Source organism: Fringilla coelebs (genome assembly GCF_963513975.1).
Source record: "Fringilla coelebs genome assembly, chromosome: 1".
Lineage (NCBI taxonomy): Eukaryota > Metazoa > Chordata > Aves > Passeriformes > Fringillidae > Fringilla > Fringilla coelebs.
Window position 1 is genome coordinate 133,149,005 of NC_140028.1, and position 18,228 is coordinate 133,167,232.

The 18,228-nt window shown below is 38.6% G+C and overlaps 1 protein-coding gene across 2 annotated transcripts in view; it reads left to right on the forward strand.

Annotated features, from left to right (window-relative positions):
• LOC311163422 (macrophage mannose receptor 1-like) overlaps window positions 1-17,549 on the forward strand; it is a 33,287-nt gene extending 15,738 nt beyond the window's left edge. Inside the window, exons 15-29 of one of the 2 annotated variants that reach the window (XM_084222266.1) lie at window positions 1,603-1,638; window positions 1,737-1,900; window positions 2,413-2,480; window positions 3,270-3,370; window positions 3,691-3,830; window positions 4,929-5,043; window positions 5,706-5,887; window positions 6,535-6,637; window positions 7,872-8,101; window positions 10,043-10,208; window positions 11,560-11,706; window positions 12,779-12,895; window positions 13,734-13,901; window positions 16,287-16,322; window positions 16,731-17,549. In XM_084222266.1, coding sequence (XP_084078392.1) covers window positions 1,603-1,638; window positions 1,737-1,900; window positions 2,413-2,480; window positions 3,270-3,370; window positions 3,691-3,830; window positions 4,929-5,043; window positions 5,706-5,887; window positions 6,535-6,637; window positions 7,872-8,101; window positions 10,043-10,208; window positions 11,560-11,706; window positions 12,779-12,895; window positions 13,734-13,901; window positions 16,287-16,322; window positions 16,731-16,975 — 2,018 coding nt within the window. In that variant the 3' untranslated portion in view covers window positions 16,976-17,549. Of the gene's footprint in view, window positions 1-1,602; window positions 1,639-1,736; window positions 1,901-2,412; window positions 2,481-3,269; window positions 3,371-3,690; window positions 3,831-4,928; window positions 5,044-5,705; window positions 5,888-6,534; window positions 6,638-7,871; window positions 8,102-10,042; window positions 10,209-11,559; window positions 11,707-12,778; window positions 12,896-13,733; window positions 13,902-16,286; window positions 16,323-16,730 lie in introns of those variants that run through there. The other variant, XM_084222267.1, reaches the window with a different exon arrangement.
• Window positions 17,550-18,228: the final 679 nt, after the last annotated feature.

Sequence of the window (18,228 nt, forward strand, 5' to 3'; positions counted from 1 at the left end):
CCCTGCTCCCTGGTTGCAAACTGAGTATAAAAAGTGTGCATCTCCATGGAGAAGGAGACTTTTAAGACCTTCTTGAAATGAAAAGAAAGTTGGATGCACACAGGGAACTACGAGGAGGCACAATAGGAAGGGAAAGGGATAAGCAGTACATAGAAACACTGAGTGTATCTAAGATTTGATGACTCTGCCAACAAAACCCTTGAAGGGTGAATAAGGCACCATGGTAACATTGAAAAATTGCTTAACCAAAAAGGAAGAATCACTGTTCCCTTTTGGTAAATTAGTCACACAAGTGCACCATCCAAGCCCTGATTTCTGCATACCAGCTCAAAGCTGCACATCCTGTGCAGCCCTGTCTGGCACACTGAGCATGCTGCTTTGTATGGATGTGTCTCTCTGCTCTTGGTGAGGTTACTCAGAAGGAGCTCAGAAACCACAACACAAGGACTCTGTTCAGTTTATCTTGATCCGAGATGACCCTTCAAAAGCAGAAAGAAACCCAAGAAATTAATCTTTTAATTGTGAATCTAGATGATGTGATGAGCAGCATGAGAGAAGACGTGCTCAGATGTGAATTCCCTCATGTGCACTCAAGACACCTATTCACAAAAGATATTCCAGCTTTCCAAAACCAATGAATGTTACAGTTATATTAGGATTAAACAATAAAATCTTAAAATGACCAGAAGTATATAAATTAATAATGAAGACATCTAGATTATTTTAGTTCTATTGTTCACTAAATACTTAAGAAGAAATGTTGAAATGATCCCAAAATAATTTTACTTGATTTTTCTTTTTTGTGGTTGTTTATTTCTCATCAAACTATTTCTGTCATTTCTATAGTAATGTGTTTCTGTCCATCAAACCACAGAAGAAATGTGAGAATTAGTAGTCCAGAGGTACAAAATAACAGGTATTCATATGAAAGCAGAGTTTCCTTTGAGAGGCTATAGCTGGCTCTGGGAATACAGCTAATTTGCTTCCTCCTGGTTCAACCTGTAATCAGAAACTTGAGTTTGATATCTATTGGCTCTCTGGGACTCTTAAAACAGACTGTCCTAGTAAAAGCCAAGTCATCAGGAAAGAAAGAATTCATTGACACACTGGAAATTACAACTGACACTAGCAAATAACCAGCATTACATTTTCAGTACTTGTGGATAGCCTATTACCATCTCAGTAAGCTTTAGAATTTACTATATTGGATTATTTTGTTTGTCTCTAATCCCAATAATATTTAAAAAAAAGTAACCATAGACTATCAAGTGAAAATACTAGAACAAATTTTCAAAGTAATTTTTGATTAATCTACCTCAAATTTACTGTGAAACATGGATTTTTTGACATAGTGCTTTTGGTTATACATTACTGTAATGTACATATTTTTCACTAGCTAAATATTTCTAAATTATACACTTACTTTAATAGGGCAGAATCTGCTCTAAATTCTTGAAAATGCATAATGTGATTCAAAGTTTGCTTGGTGTGTTTGGCTTTTTCCCCATTTATTTTACAAAGCATATGAAACTACTTAAGCAAATGTCTCAGATTTTTTTTTTTAATTTGGGATGTTGCTTATGAAAATCTTCTATTTTACAGGTACATTGATAAAGCCTGAAGCAAATTACAAACTTGGTAGGTTTTTTTCCCCTCTTTACAAAGATTACTGTGTAGTTCTCAGACTTTGTACAGACTAGATAGGAAAGCATTATATATGATTCTTTATCTTTCAGACTATCAGCTCACCAGTGATGGATGGGTTATATATGAAAATAAGCAGTACTATTTCAGCAAAGAACATGTCCATATGGAAGAAGCACGGAGAATTTGTCAGAAGAACTTTGCTGATCTTGTTGTCATTGAGAAAGAAAGCAAAAGACGATTTCTGTGGCACTATGTAAGCAGAAAGCCTAACAATTATATATAGGAGAAGTTTGAAGCACAGCAGGTGATAAAATACAGGGAACATACAAAGTATTTAGCAAGGCTGGAGTCCTGAGCTATTTTCCTACATTACTTATTTATAGAGAAATAGATTTGTTCAGGACCAGTAAAATTACTATTGTTTTTAATAGGTAGAGGAAAATGCAAGTATTAAAGAGGTATGCAAATATTAAAGGTGCAGCAAAGGATAGTTCAGGCCCAGGTTGCTTATCTTTTCTCATATATGTAGTGTTCAGCACAGTAATAATTACTTTCCTGTCCAGTGGGTTCCTAACTCCAGAATGTTCCACAAATCTCTGTTGCCTGCTTGAAACCTAAGTCTGAACCTACCATATGTTTATGTGAGGCTCAAGTTAGAAAAAAAAAAAAGGAAAATAAATCACAGGCATGATTAATTGCCTTTCAGATTTTTACTTGACAGTGAGGAGCAATTTAGTGCTTAACAATTAATTACTTCTATTTTAGATTTACACAAAACACAGAGGAAAATCATTTTTCATTGGCTTAGTTGTCAGCTTTGATCAGAGATTCAGGTGAGTAAAGAAAAACTGGTAATGGACAACAAATGATGGTAATTTCATCTTCAGGGAGCATTTCTGTGTGCTTTCATTTTACAAGTTAAAAACTGTTGTGCAACTGACTTCTGGATGGTTTTAAGGAGATGTCTCAGATCCAAAGTATTGCATTCTTCTGTATTTAAGCAGAGAAATGCATTTTCCTTCCAAACTTGGGAGAGCAAACCCAATAAAAATTCATGGCTAGGATGCAGCTCACTTAATGCCTTACACAATGAGAACTGCAACCTTGCATAAGTAGTGAGGAGAAACAGCTGATTTCAAGATGTTATTTACTTGACCCACTCTTGACATCTACCTAATGGTGAGATTCACCCTGACCAGCTCTCCAATGGCTACAGATAAAGCCTGGGAAGTTTTGATAAGATGTATACGTAAGGATTAAATAAAATTATTCCCATGTGGTTCAAGTTAGGTGAGCTGGAAGCTAGAAGCATAAGTAGCGTCTACTCCAACAGCTTTCTGAAATTTCTGGTAGAAAACTTGTTTTAACAATCCATTTGTAGAAGACTTTCAGGTGAACACCTTTCTGGGATGTGAAGGATGCCCATCCATGCCTTGAATGTGGTAGTACTAAAGAGATGAGAGGCAGCAGCAGGGCTGTGGCTATGTCCTCTCCAGGATATGTAGAGATTTTGCCCTCTGGTTGCTGCTAATACCTTGCTTAGCCCTGTGCCCAAAGAGACCTTGTGAGGAACTGACTGCTGAGATGTCTGCTGGCAGCCACTGTCCCCTTGTTTCTTCCAGATGGCTGGATGACAGCCCAGTGAATTATGTTGCCTGGGCTCCAAATGAACCCAATTTTGCAAATAATGATGAAAACTGTGTGATAATGTCAGAAGATTTTGGTGAGTAAAATAGCAACAAGAAATATTTGGGTAAAATTTAGCATCAAAATCCAAAATGTTTGGTACATAAATTTGAGGCTACCCCATAGAGAGGTAGTTCAACAATACTGACATCTTTTCATAACACACTCAAGTTTGAAACTGTGTCATCATTTAGAAAAGAAACATATTGCAGAGGAAGGAGGAGTGTATTTGGGTAAACGTGTTTCATTTGTGCTTTTTATAAATGCCATCTGAGCCTGACTGCTGTAGTGGTTACACAAGACTTCCTCTGTATTCTGCAATCTTTAAACAATTATCTGTATTCCATTTTTTTACAGGCTTATGGAAAGACATAAGTTGTGCTGTGAAAAATGCCTTTATCTGTGAGAGGCAAAATTCAACTTACTCTGGATTTGCTCCTCCTGTACTTCCACTGCTGGGAGGATGTCCTGAAACCTGGCTTTTGTTTGAAAATAAGGTACAGCAATAAATATCAGCCATATTTAGCAGATTTGCTCTAGGTGAAGAAAACAACTATCCTTTTTATCTCACTATATAAATTCTCTCTCTTTAAACACCATTTTACTAAGAAGTATGCTAGTTGGCAGTGAAGTGCATTTTCAGGTTGGCAAACTTGTAACTAAATATCAAAAAAAGGTGATTTGAATGTTTGAAATTATAATTTTTGTAAATGAGTGTGTGCCTTTAGCTATAGCTGCTTTTCTAGTTTCTAGATACTTCTGCTTATTTTAGGCATACCTACTGCATGGAAATCCTGATCCATTATCCTTATCTGTAAATGTAACACTGATTTTTTGAGTAACAAAGATGAAAAAATGAAAGGTCACACTTTTCATAAGTAATTGGCCATCACAGTAACTCATCCTAAGCTGAATAACACAAAAAGCAATAAATGTCAAATCAAATATAAAGACAAGCAAGCATTACTTTCTGCTAAGTTAAGCAAAAAAACTTGGACATAGGACTTTTTAAACAACTCAAAAAAAACCCAAACAAACAACAGAGGAAAACCAAAAGTCAATTCCCAGATGCAATCAACAGGAAAAGCTTTTATGCATTCAAAGGGCATGAAAAGGGAGGAGGGGTGTCCTCTGTCCCTCAGAAGATACACAAAAAATATTTTACACTGGTATTCAGGGAAAACACCCATTCAGAAGGGCATTTCTTCCTGACACTGTTCTACTCATGTGAGTTCTCACATGAGCTGAGGTTTTAGCACTCCATCTGTGGTATATAATCAAAAAAACGACCTGAGGAGTTTCTACCTGCTCCAAATTAGGTTCACAATCAGGAAATAGTTCCAGTCCCTCAAAAATCCTACTTTTAGGTAATTTAATTCCTCCAGAGCTTTTGGTGGTTGTCTGCTCTTTCCCAGCAGTGACCCCACACGATGGTAATGATGCTGTGCACATATCACTGGGATTGGCTGACAGTATTTGTGTTCCAGCAGATGCCCCATCTGCAGCTCTTTGCATGCAGAAGAATTAATCCCAATCAATGCTCTTAATATTCTTTGACACCTGAAGGGCTGTCTAATCCTTTATTCTCTCCACAGTGTTATAAAATATTTGGATCCAGAGAAGAAGAGAAACTAACTTGGCACTCAGCAAGAAGTGTTTGTAGAGAATTAGGGGGCAATTTGGTCTCTATACACAATAACCAAGTGCAAGGTATGACACCTGAGCCTTACAGCACTATGTATGAAGCCACATATTTCACCATCTAATGATGAGGATGAACCTACCTCCAGACCCAAATAACCTGGGAAGAAGGACCTGGAGGTGTTTGATCCAGAGTGAAGACTGGAGTGAGATATTAGGACACTTCCCAAGTCTTAGCAAACATCATCTGTGGAAGGAATAGAATAATCTGTTCCCCATGGTCTTGAAAGATGGGATAAATTGTAATAGTTTATAGTCATTAAATGCTCACAGACGTTCAAGTTAGACATTAAACAGACATCCATCAGAAATTACATATCTGCAGTTGATATGTATATCTGCTACCTTGGGAAAGACAATCCTTTTGAAGTCACTTCTGGCTGTGATTTCTATATATCCAAGAAGACTAAATAATTTTATCAAAAAATGTTTTCTTTTTTCCACCTCTTTTTTTTCCTTGAAATCAAACTTCTTCAGCTTGAGTACCCATTGTAATTTTTTTCTTTTACCATTCACTCAGAGCCTAATAATACTGAGGTTGGTATTTCCAATATATTTAGAAGATATTTGGTTGTTGATTTATTTGTAATTTGATTTACATGGAATTTGAAAAAAAAGGAAACTCCTCAAGTACTTTTCATTTTATTTTTTAAATCTATTTTCTATCTCAGCTTTCCTCACCTTCCACCTAAAGGATGTTGCCAGTGAAACATGGATTGGGCTGAATGACATTAACAGTGAGAACACATATCTCTGGACAGACGGAAGTGTTTTTGATTATTCAAATTGGGCCCGAGGATTCCCGTTCAGAGACAAATACATGGTGGTTGACTGGAAGTATATCACAATAGAGGTAAACAGAAATAAATCAGAAAATGCATAACAGAAATGACAGAATGGTTGAGTATACCAGCCTGACTTCTGTCTCAGCAGAGATCTGATCTTTAATAGCTTAAAGCAGAAGTGAACTGAAATTTCAAAGATCAAAATTTTAAAGCTTTAATCAGAAATTAATAGGCCTGTTTAGAATCTAGGCTTACTCTCTTTTGTCAAAGTCTAGAAATGCAGAAAAGGAATCTTTACTGCTAGAATTATTTACACTTTTTATAATTATTATAGTGAATATTTTAGTGAAAATATTCAGTGTTACTAGTTGTGATTTTTATTCTGATTTATTGTTTTTCCTTGTATGATGCAAATCCATATGAAACTCCAAAAAATTCAGTACAGGTTACCATTAACTCCATAGTAAAAATACCTTCAATGCATTCCAAGGAATTTTAATTAACGAACAAAAGCTCTTGCAGCAATCTGCCAATGAAAGTACATTTGCTTAAGATATATGATAGAATACATTTTATTTCCAACAAGAAATACATGAAAAGAACCAGAAAACTATAAAAGAAAGCTATTAAAATTTCTCCTCACACCTATTTCTATTATTTTGCTGGAAATTCTGCATTTTATCAGCAACAATTCTATTTTTCATTTTTTCCCCAGACTGATTGTATTGCAATGACAAGAAGGTCTGTAGATGATGCAGGATTATGGGAAAATACTGACTGCCAGCATAATAAAAGCTATATTTGCCAGATGGACAGTGGTAAGTTTAATTTTTCACTTTTTTTTTCTTTTGTTGCAAAACATTTACGTAACAATGCAACCATTACAACTCAGAGAAGCTGACCTCGCCTACCCTCAGACACCCACACTTAAATCAGGTGCCTGCCATGTAGACACTTTGAAGACAGGATTCACCTTCTTAATCATAAGAAAAATGCCCAAACCAGGTTCCTAGAATGTCTCTGCCTTCAAAATGCCTGTTTCCTCTATTAACAGAAATGTGCAGCAATCTGTGCTTTACCAACTATCACAGATACAGGTGGCTGAATGCAGTTATTTTGTAAATACAATACAAAAAGGCAAATCCCTCAGTGACCTCCAGCTGGGGGCCAACCAGGGCCAATTAAACTGATTGGTTTGCTCATCAGCCTCTTCATATCACAGGAACAGCAACACTCAGAAGGGCAAAAGTTCCAGTTTTCTTCAGGGAGCCTTAGGGTGGGAGACGCATCCGGAGCACAGCTACACTGCAGAGTCTGCAGGAACAGGAACAGGGAACTGCTGAGCAGCAAGTCAAAATAGAGGAAGAAGCCACAGCTGGGTCAGATGATTCACAGCTCTGTCCCACTTGCTCTCTGCAAGTGCAGAAAGCTGCATGAGGATGGCACCAGCAAAAAAAAAATTATCAGGGCGTCCTCAACAATGACTGAACACAAAGTTTATGTCTTTTCTTCTGTCCCCATCACTACTTCTAGGCCCTTGCCTTCTACTTCTGCATGTATAACTATAGGTACAAACACTGTTTCCTTTTTCACTTCATCCTACAAGGGAAAGATGTAGCAGCATGGTCATAAAATTTCCTTAGAAAGGAATTATTTTGAGACTGAAGTGGTGTGAAGATCTTGTCCTGTGCTCACACCTGGGAAAAACTTCACTTGCACTGTGGTGGGGGGACGTGGAGAGCTTTGGGAGGAGGATCATGGTGGAACCAGTATTGACATAACTTCATCTGGACAGTCTGTGTCTACAGATACACACAGCTCATGCTCTGCTTCTCTCTAACCCTTGAATGTGTTTTTACACCGTAGTTCAAAATAATTCCAAATTGCCATTAAAATAAATCTCTTTGGTTTTATGTAAGAAATGCTATTACTTGGTGCTTGTGCTGCCTTGTTATATTCATCTGTTACTCAAAAGTAATACTGCTATCCAGCAGCTCATAAATTTTCACTGTTTTCTCCCCTGCCTTTCAAATTTGTACCTCTTTCCTGCAGAGCCTGAACTGTTTCACCCCACAAGTGCTCCAGATTTCAATTTTGTCCATTATGGCAACAGCAGCTATTTAATAATTCCTTCTAAAATGAATTGGGAAGAAGCAAGAAAAGCATGCAAGGAGAAATCTTCAGAGCTTGCCAGCATTTTTGATTATTACAGTAATATATTCTTGCTGCTGCAGGCAGTGCAGTATGGAGAGCCCTTATGGATTGGGCTCAACAGCAATGTGGTAAGATTAAAAGATTAATAGTTGATAAAGTTAAATACTGGTACTATTAGCAGGAGATTTGTAGCATGAACAGATTTAGAAACCTAGGAATGGTGCACAGTCTCACATCTTTTGACTTCATTGATCTTAAATCATTAAACTCCATTTTAGGCAATGAAGAAGGATGAGAACCTTTGGTGGTGCTGGACTCTCTTTACTACTTCTGTAGGAATCTTGGAAACTTGGGCAAAAAGAGCTGGTAAACTTTCAGATGGCCATTTTCAGGAGAGGTGATCCCTGCCCAAGGAGTGCAAGGTGGTCAGCAGGGCTAGTGCCTCATCATCATTGGCAGCTGTAGCTTTTCCAGTAGGTTTTGGTTCAGAAGGGTTCATAGCCAAACCACACACCTTTGAGCACACACTCTTTTTTATACCTGCTGGGTCCCAAAGCTTAAAATCAGTAAAAGCTATACTGCACCAGAAGTAGTGAATACTGAGATCCAGGTCCACCACTTTGTAAGGCAACACTTGAGTGACAATCACTCTTATTAGCTCTGTGACTGAGTGACAAATTGAGCTTCAGCTTCCCCACTGAATATGCAGTTGTTAAATACACTTAATTATCATGTTTCTATTTCATTGTTCTTTGATCTGACTAAACCACCTTGATAATAACAATGAGCTTTTTCATCATGTTAACTATTCATTGTTTTTACTAATTCTGATTCCACATTGATATATACCACAGCAAAACATGTCTGAAATTCAGTATCCCTAGGGATGGTTATAATAAATATTGTGTAAAAATAGCATTACCACTTATACGATGTAGCAACATTCTGATAAAGCCCCTCAGAAGGCTGAAAAAGTTGTCTGATAAAATGAATTTGTTGCTGAACAATACATATTTCCACTATTCTAACAGTGCCATCTCTGCCTCCACCAGCAAAAATGCTCACATTAGTGATCATACGTGATGGGTAGTCACCAACCTTAAAATAAATCCTTCCACTTGCAAAAGTCCACAGGTCATCTCTACCCAAACCAAAACAACAGTGTTTAAGTCCATTTGATATGAAAGGTGGTTGTTTTTAGTCATAGCAATATGATTTAGAAAGCAGCCAAATCCCATTTTGATCAAGCTTGAACCTCCAGACATCCCCCTGGTACTTTAACATGCCATCCTTGATCTTGCAGAGTTAAGCTTTGTAGTTCCTCCTTCTCCCCAGGCAGTGGGTGACCTTGCCCTGATGATGCTAAGCTCAGTATGACCTTGTGCACTTGGCATCCCTCTTGACACAGCTAGACACTGCAGTGAGATCACACCTTCTCCCCCTCTTTTTAATGGCAGCAATATATTGTCTGTGTCTGTCACTTCTCCTTGTAATTCTTCTGATTCTTCGTGGAAAAGAAAAAAGGGGAGGGGGAAGAAAGGCTAAACAAAGACTCAAGAATTCCTGCTCAACATATTTCTCTTTTGCTTCTCACAAAGTAATAATTTTCTCTGGTTCCTCATAGTGATGGCTGCAGTTTACTCCTGAATGTTTGTCCTCAAAACTGATGGAGCTTAGAGTCTTTGTCTGATAGCTGACTCTGAGATCCATTTACACCTGAGCTTTCCACTGGTTTCATGTTCTTATGGTCTTCCTGCTTTTCCTGGAGATCTGACTCTTCTGGGATGGTGATTCCTCCTTACAACATTGTCTGATAAGGGACTGAGTGCCCAGGGAGCATTATTTAGCCTTTGAAACACTCCCATGGGCTGTTCCAGCATGGGAGCCATCCTGCTGTGGCTGGTTTTTATGTTGCTGAGTCCTGGTTCAACCACTATTTTAACAGTACTAGCACAGATACACAAACTGAGCTGTATCACTTTGAAAATGTGCTTCTGTATGACTGCACTTAGGTGAAACAGCAGATAAGAGTTTCTAACAGTTATAACGAATGTCTGTTTCAATTTCAGAATTATGGATATTATAGATGGACCAATAAGAGGAAAGTAAGTTTTTCTAACTGGGACTACGGAGAACCAAAGCAGAAAATAGCCTGTGTCTATCTAGCACTCTCTGGGAGATGGAAAACAGCCCCTTGTAATGAGAAACATCTTTCTGTCTGCAAAAAATTTGAGGGTAAGCAATGGCAATGACTTTTGGTTTTATGGCAGGAAACTTGCTTTATCTGCTTTGCCTGAACTACAAATTCCTAAATTTATATCAGGAATAATAAGACTGGGTATGTACTGTCAATACATTTATTTTGCATGAAAATGTGTTATTTTGATGGAGTTGGCATTCACCAGCCAAGATCTTGCCATTTTACTGGACTGCAGTGATAGCAGCCGTGGGAGCAGGCAGACAGACCATCGAGGTTGTGGGAACATCAGGCACCTCACACTGAGTCTAGAATGTAAAGTGTTTTGCTGACAGAGGTTCTATGGGAAGGTCTGTAATCAATGAATTCCACTGAGTATAAAATAAATTTCGTTTCTTCAATATAAACACATCATTCCCACTCTGCTTGTTACTTCATTGCTATTGGATTCTAAAAACTGGATATAGGAGAAAGAGTCATATCTGATAAAAAAGGGTCTCTTATTGGCCCCCCAAAAGTTCATACTTCATGGGGTTTGTATGGGAAAAATACTACACAGGAAAACTACAGGCAAACCTCAGGAAGGGACTGGGTTTTTTGCTTTCTCATTTGTATTAGAATAACATCTATTAGCTCAAGTGACACACACTTAATGGAAACTCGGAGTTTATTTGGGGATTTTTGGGTTTGTTTTTGTTTTAAGTTGGGGATTTTGTGGGTTTTTTAATTGGTTGGTTGTTTTTTCTTTTCTTTTCTGGGCCAAGGTTTGAACTTCATAGCTGTTAATTTGCAACTTTTGTTTTAAAACCACAAGTACTAAGTGAAAATGTTGCCTTTTCTTTTCATAATGTCATTGCTTGTAGAAAAATGAGGGGTTACTACATAAATTATCAATGAGCCTCAGACTACTCTATGCTTTGTCAGATATAAAGATGTTCAGAAGTTTGGATCGTTATCTTGAGGAAAATATTAAATGGGAAATGTCTATTATATGATATTTCATTTTAAATAAAACTTATTTGAACTTTTTGAGAGTTTGGAAGTTTAATAGGGGTGTTTTTTAATGCTTCTTTTATTTGCATAAATTTGTTGATTATAACAAAACAAACTAGAACCAAAATTCTTAAACAGTCAAGTATCCTTGAAACAGTCCAAGTTTAATTTAGTTAGTAAAAGAGAAGAGCACAGATTCACACTGTCATCCTCTCACAGCTGACCAGTCCTGACCCTCATTATCACTCTTGACTTAGACACTGATAATTCTAGCACTGTGTGCCAAAGAATACTTTGAACACTTTTAAGAAAAGGTGGTTTTAATGTTTGATTTCATATATGAAGAACTGCAATCCTTACTGAATGAAAGCATTTATAATATCTCATTTCTTTTAGATGTAGTTCCTTCTGATCCCCCCCAGGATATTGGACAATGTCCTGAATCTGATCACATATCTTGGATTCCTTTCCGAAGCCACTGCTATGACTTCAATGCCAATGAAATGAGCTGGGCTCAGTCTGTGACTCGGTGCATTCAATCAGGTAATTATTATTTGTACCCAAATATAGAACTTCAATCTTGACATTAAAAAGAAGTCTTGAAAAAATCTTGAAAAGTAATAATGAGAAATCTACAATTATGAGACATTTATTCCTTATTAAAAATAAGGAATAAATGTTTCATTTATTTTTTTACTTTTATGTGCTTTTCAGTTATGTTGTGTTTAAAGTGATTTCCTTGTTCTATTTTTCCACCTGCGCTTGTTTCTTGTTATAATTCCTCATTCACAAAATCTTTCTTTTTACTAAAATCTTAAATTTTACGTGATTTGAAAAAACCCACTTCTTTCTGGCTTTATCCCTTCTTTTCCATATCTTTCTCTACACAGTAGGCAAAGTAAATACCATAACAACAATCACTCATTTTTGACACGGGCTGTGTGATCCAAAAGGGGTTGATCCAAAAGGTGCTGCTAGTGCTGCCCCTGCTCTGTCAGCAAGGCTCCCTCCAGACTGCAGAGCCCAGGAGGGAAAATGCTTCCCTCCTTCTCCAGAGACATCTGTTCCTGGCCAAGGCCAGGAGCAGTACCTTGGCACTCTTTCACCTTTGCTGCTGAGTCATCAGCTATCTCATCCGTGTCTCAGGAGGCCAGGAAAGAGAAAATAAATGGATCCTTTGTTTCATACCTTTTTTAGATCCTCTTAGCCCTCTGACACTACCAGCACTGCCACAAAAATGAATACATTGCTTTGAACTGCAGATTTGGTTGTGGCGCAGCATTTCATGCTACAAATTATTCTGTTAGACCACGAAGAACAAATCAATAATCACTCATAATTCCTATGAACAATAATATCCAGTCACTTGAAAACACAGTGCACCTTGCCTGGTGTTTAGAAGTCATCACCTTCTCTGTGCCTGTGTGTCTTTCACTTCAGATGAGATCTCCCACTGTCTGTGCTGTTCCCCTACAGCTGGACACGACCTTGTGGTCTCTATTTAAATTCTTTACTCCCTATCAGTGGGAGAGGTTTTTTATTAAGCTTAACCTGTCTCAAAAGCTGTAACTATGTTGGAGACATCTCCAATCACCTTCCACTGTTTTTTTTATAGGTGGTATGTTGGCTTCTGTAGAAGATCTGTATGAATCAAACTTTTTAATAGAACATGCAGATTTACATGCAAGCAAGACAAGTGGCTTCTGGATAGGAATATACAGAAATGTAAATGGTAACTATTTTAAGCTCTATAAGTAATCAAAAACAGACTTTATTAAAGGAAAAAAAAATTAATAAAATGAATAGGTTTTAAGCAACCAATTGAGGTAGAGTTGGAGTTCAGACCTGAGTCCTCTCAGAGATTGTCTCCTATTCCTGGTCTCTGAGAAAGCTTTTCCTGTTGGGGAAATGTCCTGACTGGCTCTCATCTCCTCTTGACTGGGGAAGACTCATGTGGGACCTGTGGGAGTCCAGCCAGAGCCCAGAGCATCAATCTCCTCTGTGACTCTCTATGGAGAAAATTAGGCTGCTTGCTAAAGCATGCAGTAGAAAATATGCATCTGGAAGAAAACACTGTTATCAGACTACAAGCAGTCAGAAAGGGATTATTTTCAACCCATTGAAACGTCAAATTTTTTTGAGTTTATAAAAAAAAAGTTTTAATTTTGACTTAATGTATAATTAGCATTTCAGTAAAAGTTGCTTGATTTTCATTGAGTGCTGATGAAATAATAATTGAGAAACTTTTTATAAAAATTCTGAATTTAACTTTTTTCAGTTTGAAATTTTAATATCCTGGGCAAGCATATGGAGAAATATAAATTAAAACTGTGATGTTAATATGACTGATAAATCTGCAAATCATAATTTGGGAAAGCAATTATATTGTTTTTGAGACAAGAATCAAATCAGATAAAATGCATCAAGAAAAAAAACAACCACAGATGGAATTCCTGAAGGAAGTAGTATTGCTTTATAGGCTGGAGAAAGTTATATTATGTCAATATTCACTGAGCTGAAGACCTTTCCTGTGGATCTGTTAGCATTGATACAAACATTTGCCACACCAGGGCAGCTGCTTTGGCAAGACAGCAGTGCCTTAGACTTTGTCAATTGGGCTGAGGGCCAGCCCTCGGGGGACGAGCTGGCTTTCTGCGTGGAGATGTCTGCAGCCACGGGCTACTGGAGTGTCCTGCCCTGCTCTTCCCAAAAGGGCTTTATTTGTAAGAAACCAAAGAGTAAGTGACTTCTTTAATATTCACTCTTTCCATTTATGGTTTTATTTCAGTAGTGATAGCACTATAAGAGTGCTGCAAAGGACTGACACAAATGTTTCAATGTTCAGACAAAAATAATACAAGTGCATTTTTTTTGTTTGCCCTGTTTATGATTTCTTGCTTCATAACCTCAGATTTTCTTACACGTTATTTTCTTACATAAATATTTCCTGAAAAAAACACAAATGTCTTTATTTTTTTTGTTGCCCTCCAACATAAACACATTTTTTTCTACTGAAATTCCTATTTTCTTTCTGTAGGACAAGAGTGGCATCAATAGCTTGCTTCTCTTCCTCTTGCTGTACTATGATACATGCTGTTCCAGCAAGAGATGGATGAAGCAATTCTATTTAAATAGGAGCGGAAGTGCAATCCAGAGAGCATATAGTGACCTTTGAAAAGAGTAGAACTGTTTTGGTTAGCTTTTTTTTTTTTTTTTAATATTGTATTTCTGTATAACTGAGCACCATCTGCTTTAGTCAGGAAGTAGAAATATCAGAATATTGTGAGCCAAGCAAGCATGTGGTATTTTGGAGTTTAACTGTTAATTCTGCAAAAAAGAGTCCAATTTCCTGCCCTGTTTCACAACCCCAAGGTTCAGGATGTTTCTGAGGTCCAGTCCTTTCCCCCACCAAAGCAAACCTGCAGCTGGTGGGGGAAGCAGCAGTCACAGCATTGTTCAGGGCATGTTCTTGAAAGGAAAAATCTGCTTTTAGGACACTGCCTAGTTTGCTTTGCAGGCAACAGACACTACTGAATGACAGTTCTCTGCTACCAGACGTCAGAAAGCAGAAACTCACTGTCACCACACACTTTATTTGATGGGTTTCGCTGTGAGTGGCCCTGATGTGCAATGCCAGGGTACAGAGGGTATTTATTCCCTGACACTGGCTCCCCAGCAGAACCACGTTTCAGCACAACCTGGTGTTTATTCCACCACAGCCAGCTCTGTGCCCTTTCAATAGATAAATTTAACAGCTGCTTCACCTTAGTGCTCGCAAACACACAGAGCCCAATGCATTGCCCTGGCTCTGCTGCAGCAGCCCGGCTCCTGGAGCATCCCTGGGCTCCCACTGCCCATGCCCAGAGCTGTGGCCATCACCCAGCATCACCCAGCATCACCCAGCATCACCCAGCATCACCCAGCATCACCTAGCATCACCCAGCATCACCCAGCATCACCTAGCATCACCCAGCATCACCCAGCATCACCCAGCATCACCCAGCATCACCCAGCATCATTCAGCATCATCCAGCATCACCCCGCACCACCCAGCATCACCCAGCATCACCCAGCATCACCCAGCATCACCCAGCATCATCCAGCATCACCCAGCATCACCCAGCATCATCCAGCAGCTCCCAGCATCACCCAGCATCACCCAGCATCACCCAGCATCACCCAGCATCATCCAGCAGCTCCCAGCATCACCCAGCATCACCCAGCATCACCCAGCATCACCCAGCATCATTCAGCAGCTCCCAGCATCACCCAGCATCATCCAGCAGCTCCCAGCATCACCCAGCAGCTCCCAGCATCACCCAGCATCACCCAGCATCATCCAGCATCATCCAGCATCACCCAGCATCACCCAGCATCACCCAGCATCATCCAGCATCATCCAGCATCACCCAGCAGCTCCCAGCATCACCCAGCATCACCCAGCATCATCCAGCATCACCCAGCATCACCCAGCAGCTCCCAGCATCACCCAGCAGCTCCCAGCATCACCCAGCATCACCCAGCATCACCCAGCATCACCCAGCATCATCCAGCATCACCCAGCAGCTCCCGGCAGCTCCCACCCAGCCGGCCGGGAAAAGCCTCGCAGACGGCGCCCTCTGGGCACTGCCGGGAAAAGCTGCACAAGACGGCTCGAGTTTATACGTGTAATTATAGATGCAAATAAATTATGGTAAATTAGGCCCTGCTGGGTCTCAAAAGAGTTGTGTGTGATACAGGAAAGCTCAACTGTCCTCGGCAGTAGATCAGGTTTTCTCAGACTCCACAAGAAACAGAGCCGGTGGAAAGGGCAAGGTTAAATAATTGGAGAGAGGAGTCCTCTTGAAACAGTCAGGAACCACTACTACTTAGCTTGGAGATATTCTGGTTATTACAAAAGAAGCAAGAAGGGGGATTTAATATGCAAAACACTGCAGTTTCATTCAAGGGAATATGGGGTTAAAAAACCTTTAGTGCCTTTTCAGCTCTCCTAATTTAGCAGATGTGTTTCCAGAAGTGATGATGATGTGCAGGTTACCAGACTTTTTGCTAATATGAAACTGTCAGGAAGAAAATGTGACCTTTCTAGATTTTGACTAAACATTTGTCTTTTTCTTTGACAGCTATTAAAGCTCTTAAAGCAGCTGGAAATGTGGAAGGTAGGATTTTTTCCCCCTTCCAAATAATTTCAAATAAATGTGCTAAAATTTAATACTATTTATTTAGTTTCATACATTTTTTCTTCTTTTTTTTCTTTTTTTTTTTTTAAATATGAACTTTATTTACTTAGTTGCCATTGAATTCTTTCCCAATCTAATTTATCAGTAGCTGCAAGACCCTTAGGGAACCCCAAAATAATCAAATTATTTGGCAAATTGATCACCCCCTCTCTGATCCTCCTTTTGTAAGATCCTCCTTTGGGTAACATCTGTGAGGAAGTCTGACACAGAGAAATTATAATAGATTTTCCACCTGGTAATTAAGGAAGAAATTATAGTTTTCAATAGTTTTATATTTATTTGTGGCTACAGCTCATTCATTTCTATTTACTTTTTATTTGTTCATAGATGCCAAGAAAGACAAAGCCAGTGGTCACCTGAATATGTGGATACTACTTACTCTGGTCCTCATAATTTTATTGGGGGTGGGCTTCATGATTTATTTCTTGTTCAAGATCAAAACTGGAAGTGGAACTGCAGGAGAGGTGAGGCGGAGCAGCAGGCAGCTGGAATACAGCCGTGCCCTAAGTGCAGGGGACAATGGAAGTGATGCTACCAGCAACAAAGAAAAACATGAACACAGTGTTGTCTGATGGGATAACACAGCCAAACTAAATGGTTAAGCTGAAAAAAATACAGCTGAACTAAAGGAAACTTTAGTCTCTCTTAGGTGCATGTAACTTTTACTATGAAGCGAAATTGGCAGTTATTCCATTGGTAAAGATTAGAAACTATTGCTGTATGCTCCTCAATAAATACTCTCAGGTATTTTTTGACTTTGTACTGTGCAAAATGGCTAATTAAGCAAGCAAGGAAAAGAACAGAACTAGTGGGAATTTAGATTTAAAAGTTATAGGTTACTTATTCAGGAATTTGTGACAGCATCACGTACAGAATCAAGACTGAGTACTCTTTGCAGGGCGCTCAGCCCTAGTTCCTGCACTTTGAGAGTACCTCACCATACTGCTCTGAAGCATGCATGCTGTTACTGAAGTGATGTTTGGAATAAACAGAGATTTACATTAATTGTTTGTCCCCAGTGCTGCCCTTGTCCTATACCCTTAACACAAATGTCTTCCTTGTGATAGTATTGTAAGTGAAATGCAACTGCTTGTCCACTTCATTCATGGCTTCAACTTAAATTTTGCAAAACAAATAAACCTTTACATACAGTCTTAATCTATGATTTTGAGTGTTTTTATCAATTATGAACATGAGACTATATCAATAAACAATCCTTATATTACACAATAACATTTCAGTGTTTAATTAGGATGTGGAGATGATACATGGTTTGTTGATCTAATAAGTCTTCCTTATAAAAGAGGCTGACAGGAGGAGACACAGAAACGTGAACAAGGCATATGACTAAAAATGCCATAAATAAACTAGAAAATAAAATAGTTGCCAAATAAATTTTGAAAGAATGCATTCCTGGTTTTATTCTACCTCATCACTCATTTTAGGATAGCTTTGCTTACTATCCTCCACCTCCCTGATAAATGGACTGATAACTGGGCACTGTGTCCATGATTCAGGCCAGTAAAAGAGTGAGGCACAAAATAGTGCTTTGCTAGTAAAATGTTTCAGAGATTTACTGAGATGTTTAAGTTTTTTAGGAATTCTCTGTTGTCTATGACATTCTGAAGAAAATAAGATCTAAAGGATCTCTGGGAATTGCAAACCTTTACGAAGTGCATAAGAACTGCAGAGGAGATGTTACACTGGATTGACAATTTATAGATATGACAATTAAACAAAACACATTGCAGAGGATAAGGAATAAAGGCCATTTTTTACTCAAACTGCTTTTAATGACAGTCCTCTTGATCTTTTCTCCCCTTCA